The 5,000-nt window shown below is 52.7% G+C and overlaps 1 protein-coding gene across 1 annotated transcript in view; it reads left to right on the top strand.

The window, feature by feature from the left end:
• Nucleotides 1-5,000, top strand: part of hecw2a (HECT, C2 and WW domain containing E3 ubiquitin protein ligase 2a) — a 19,001-nt gene that overhangs the window by 3,692 nt on the left and 10,309 nt on the right. Inside the window, exons 7-14 of the mRNA XM_083682343.1 lie at nt 99-199; nt 545-1,458; nt 1,720-2,014; nt 2,249-2,341; nt 3,557-3,707; nt 3,810-3,916; nt 4,512-4,636; nt 4,953-5,000. The exon at nt 4,953-5,000 is cut by the window's right edge and continues 138 nt beyond it. Coding sequence (XP_083538469.1) covers nt 99-199; nt 545-1,458; nt 1,720-2,014; nt 2,249-2,341; nt 3,557-3,707; nt 3,810-3,916; nt 4,512-4,636; nt 4,953-5,000 — 1,834 coding nt within the window. The remainder of the gene's footprint in view (nt 1-98; nt 200-544; nt 1,459-1,719; nt 2,015-2,248; nt 2,342-3,556; nt 3,708-3,809; nt 3,917-4,511; nt 4,637-4,952) is intronic.

Below are 5,000 nucleotides of genomic sequence, written 5' to 3'. Positions count from 1 at the left end.
CCGTCTGTCCATCCGTCTGTCTGTCTGTCCATCCGTCTGACCGTCTGTCTGTCTGTCTGTCTGTCTGTCTGTCTGTCTGTCTGTCCGTCCGTCCCCAGGGTCCAGCCACTGAGCTTCTCTCTGTGTCGGCGTCTGCCTACGGAGCACGTCAGCGGGCAGATCCAGTTCAGGGTGGAGCTGACCTCCACTGGACCTGATGGTGAGGAGACAGCTGGACATGATGTAGCAGGCACTTATATAGAACTCATACTGGCAAGGAACTGTTGATAGAACTAGAACTAGATAGAACTAGAACTAGATAGAACTAGAACTAGATAGAACAAGTAACTAGAACTAGATAGAACTAGTAGAACTAGAACTAGATACAACTAGAACTACATAGAACTAGATACAACTAGAACTAGATAGAATTAGATTGAACTAGAACTAGATAGAACTAGAACTAAATAGAACTAGAATTAGATACAACTAGAACTATAAAAAAAATAGAACTTAAACTTTGTTCTGTTCTGTTTATTCTGTTTATTTTAACTTACTCTCTCAGGTGCATCTCCTGACTCTGTCATCGGTATCTCGTCTCTGAACGGAGCCCCAGGAACGCCGTCAGACGATGAGGACCTCCCCCACCCTCTCCCAGGGGTGGTCTCAGCCAGCCTCTCCCCCACGGGCTCCCACGGCTCCTCCCAGAGCGCCTGGGAGGGCGGAGCTACAGCCTACCTAGACAAGGACCATGGCGGGGCGGAGGGCGGGGCTAGGGAGGGGCGGGCGTCTGTAGGGCGTGTGGTGTTACAGCGGTCCCTCAGCGAGGGTCTGGACGCCATCGAAGCTCCTAAGGGACCCGGGGAGAGACCGCTGGGCGCCGCCTCGCCTATGCTCCGCTCCTCCTTCCCCACGCACACGCGCCTCAGTGCCATGCTGCACATCGACTCAGATGAGGACGACGAGCGCTCGGCACCCTATGACATCACCCCTGTCCCAGGGTCCCCTCTGCTGCTCAACGGGGTCCCCCAGGGCCCGGAGGATGAGGAGGAGGACCCATTCCCTGAGCTCCAGCAGGACCCTGAGCCCCCGGACCCCTTGTCGGTCCGGCGGGGGCTGCTGCTGGGGCTGAGGCTGCAGCTGGGGGAAGTGGAGGAGGAGGGGGAGACGGGGCTGGGGCTGGGGCTGGGGGAGGACCGGGGGACAGAGTCAGACGTGGCTGCAGAGTTAGACCTGGGCTTGGACTTGGGCCTGGACTTGGAGGACGCCTCAGAGCCGGACGTCTTCTCTGAGGTGGAGGAGGCCCCCTTCTCCCAGGCCCTGTCCCAGAATGCCCCGCCTGAGGGTCTGGAGGCGGGGTCGGAGGAGGGGGCGGGGGAGGACCTGACGTCAGAGATCGACACCTGCTCCATGGCAACTGCCCCTCAGACAGTGGTCTCCTCCTCAGACAGCTGTCCAATCACAGCGTCCGCCGCTGCGGTGAGAGAGTGTCCAATCACAACGTCCGCTGCTGTGGTAAGAGACTGTTCTATTCTATTAGTGCAACATTAGATTAGATTACTTATGATTAGTACAGCTGTACAAGATGTAAACTTAAGTGAACTTTGAAATGCAGCGCAAGAGGCAGCTTACTGCAGCTTTAAGGAAGAGCCCAGTTGAACCTCAGAAAGGAATTGAATCATGTGTGTTAATGAAGAAGAACTTCAGACTCTTCTCTCTGTAACCTGATGGCTGGTTTAGGAGGCAGAGGAGGAGGCAGAGACTGCTATTGACCCAGGGGGAGATGCCATCACGGACACCCCGCCAACCAATCAGGATGTAGACGACGAGGGGGGTGGGCCGGCAATAACCAATGAGGTCGAAGGAGATGTTTCAGCAGCCAATGAGCAGGAGCCAGCGGAGGAGACAAGTGAGCGTAGGCGGAGCATGCAGGCCACGGGGGGTGTGGCCCAGGATGTAGAGAGACCACCTGGAGAGGCGGGATCGGGCTCTGTGGACTCCGACCAGGTTGCCACGGAGACAGATGGAGAGGATGGTAAGAAACAGATGAATATTTTATTAGGCTTTATTTTACAATTCTATATTTATCTGGTCTTCATTTAGAAATGACCTAGTACAATGGAAATCGGAGGACATGCTCTTTGAGACCATTCCTCATTCCATCCCATGCATTACAATAAGCCCGTCCTCCGATTTCTACCTCCACCAGCCTCCTCTGGGCTGTATAAGATGTTAAAGCCCTGTTCTGGTGTGTGTTGTCCATGTCCAGATGCTCAGGTGAACGGCCACTCCGTCCGCTCCCTCCCCTCCGTCCGCCATGACATCCACAGATACCAACGCGTGGACGAGCCCCTCCCACCTAGTGAGTGTGTGTGTCTGCATGCGCTGCAGGTCTGTACAGTATGTGTGTGTGTGTGTGTGTGTGTGTGTGTGTGTGTGTGTGTGTGTGTGTGTGTGTGTGTGTGTGTGTAGTTACAGTATGTACGTGTGTGTGTGTGTGTGTGTGTGTGTAGTTACAGTATGTACGTGTGTGTGTGTGTGTAGTTACAGTAAGTATGTGTGTGTGTGTGTGTGTGTGTGTGTGTGTGTGTGTGTGTGTAGTTACAGTATCTACGTGTGTGTGTGGTTTGTTACAGTATCTACGTGTGTGTGTGCGTAGTTACAGTATCTACGTGTGTGTGTCTAGTTACAGTATCTATGTGTGTGTGTAGTTGTATTCTATGGAGAGTGACAGGAAGGAAGTTGCTGGAGGTGAATTAGGCTGTATTGTTTTCTTCATATTGACAAGTGCTGCTTTGCACTATTCTGTGTTTGTGTCAGAGAGACATGTCAGCAGTGTTTATGTGTTTATTTGGGAGTGTCTGAGTGTGTGCGTGTGTGCGTGTGTGTGTGTGTGTGTGTGTGTGTGTGCGCGTGTTGCCGTGCGTGTGTGTCTACTCTACGGCCATCTCAGTAGTGTTTACCCAGCAGGCTCTGTAAAGCCCTGCTGTGTTTATCTGTTGTCTTTTCTGCACTCTCTGAAAACACTTCCTGTATATTCACGTCCTCTGGCAGCAGAGTTCAGAGAACGGCCGCATCAGCATTGTTAGAATAATGGACAATCACTCATATTTATGAATGACATCATGATTGTGTCGCTGCTCCTCCGACCTCTACTGTCAGAGGAGCCAGAGGGAGTGTGGGCTTCTCCTTCTACGACGGGTCCCTGCATCCCTGCATCCCTGCATCCGGACCAGGGGAGGCTGCTGGAGGTAGAAATCGGAGGACGGGGCTCATTGTATTGCATGGAACGGAATGAGCAACGCTTGATACCCTTTCCTCGTTCCGTTCCGTGCATTACAATGAGCCCTGTCCTCTGATTTCTACCTGTACCAGCCTCCACTGATCCAGAGGCTATGCAATGAAGAGCTTAGCATTCTATTGAGCAGGGCTCTTTGTGATGGACGGAATGGAATAGAAGGACCGGTATACCATTCCTTTGATTCTGTTCCATGTGTTACACTGAGCCCGTCCTCCATCCCTCCGCCAGGCCTCCCCTGGTATTGAGCCTTGACTCTGCTGTGTTGTGGTTCCTTAGACTGGGAGGCCAGGATCGACAGCCACGGGAGGATCTTCTTCGTGGACCACGTGAACCGGACCACCACCTGGCAGAGACCCACGGGCCCACCGGCCCCCCAGGGCCTCACACGCTCCAACTCCATACAGCAGATGGAGCAGCTCAACCGCAGGTACCTGTACCTGTAGACACACACACCTGCCCGGGCACGCATGCACACACGCACACAGACACACTCACCTCACCCTCCCCCCCTCCCCTTTACCTGTCTCAGGTACCAAAGTATCAGGAGGACGATGACCAGTGAGAGGCCAGAGGAGACATCAGCTGATGTCCCCCCAGAGCCCCCCGACAACGGCCTGATCCCTCAGGCCATCCCTGGTATGTTGGATCTAATCTACATGTATTGTTTCGCTTGTTTCTGGTTAGTTAATCCATAGATCCTGCTCTTGGCATCCGGTCTGTGGCCTCGCTTTCAGATGAATGAATGGGAGAGATCAGCTATTGATCCCCATTCAGTTGGAATGGAAGCCTGTGGATGTCAGTTTGAATGGAGGCATGTAGATGTCAGTTTGAATGGAAGCCTGTGGATGTCAGTTTGAATGGAGGCAAGTAGATGTCAGTTTGAATGGAAGCCTGTGGATGTCAGTTTGAATGGAGGCATGTAGATGTCAGTTTGAATGGAAGCCTGTGGATGTCAGTTTGAATGGAGGCATGTAGATGTCAGTTTGAATGGAAGCCTGTGGATGTCAGTTTGAATGGAGGCAAGTAGATGTCAGTTTGAATGGAAGCCTGTGGATGTCAGTTTGAATGGAGGCATGTAGATGTCAGTTTGAATGGAAGCCTATGGATGTCAGTTTGAATGGAGGCAAGTAGATGTCAGTTTGAATGGAATTCTATGGATGTCAGTTTGAATGGAATTCTATGGATGTCAGTTTGAATGGAGGCCTGTGGATGTGTGTCTCCTGTGTTGTAGAGTACCGTCGAGATGCCGCAGTAGGCCACTCCTCCTCTCGGTCCCGCCTTTCCCTCCTCCTCCAGTCCCCCAGCGCCAAGTTCCTCTGCAGCCCTGACTTCTTCACTGTGCTGCACGCCAACCCTGTGAGTCTGTCCTCATACTGTTAGATCGGTCTGTCCTACCACCACTAGATCAGTGCTGCACACCAACCCTGTGAGTCTATCACTGCATTGTCAGATCTGAGTTGTGAGTTCCACCGCTATTGTATTGAATGATGGTTGAAACCCCCCCCCCCACCCCTCCAGAGCCTAGCGTATGTTTACCAGTAACACCTCTCCCTCTTTGATGACCTCATCCCTCTCCCCCCCCCTCTCTGCAGAGTGCCTACAGTATGTTTACCAGTGACACCTGTCCCTCTTTGATGACCTCATCCCCCCCCCCCCCTCTCTCTCTCTGCAGAGTGCCTACCGTATGTTTACCAGTAACACGTGTCTGAAGCACATGATC

Source organism: Argentina silus (assembly GCF_951799395.1).
Source record: "Argentina silus genome assembly, chromosome: 12".
NCBI lineage: Eukaryota > Metazoa > Chordata > Actinopteri > Argentiniformes > Argentinidae > Argentina > Argentina silus.
Note: the sequence above shows the minus strand (reverse complement) of the source record. Positions and strands in the feature narration are given on the sequence as shown.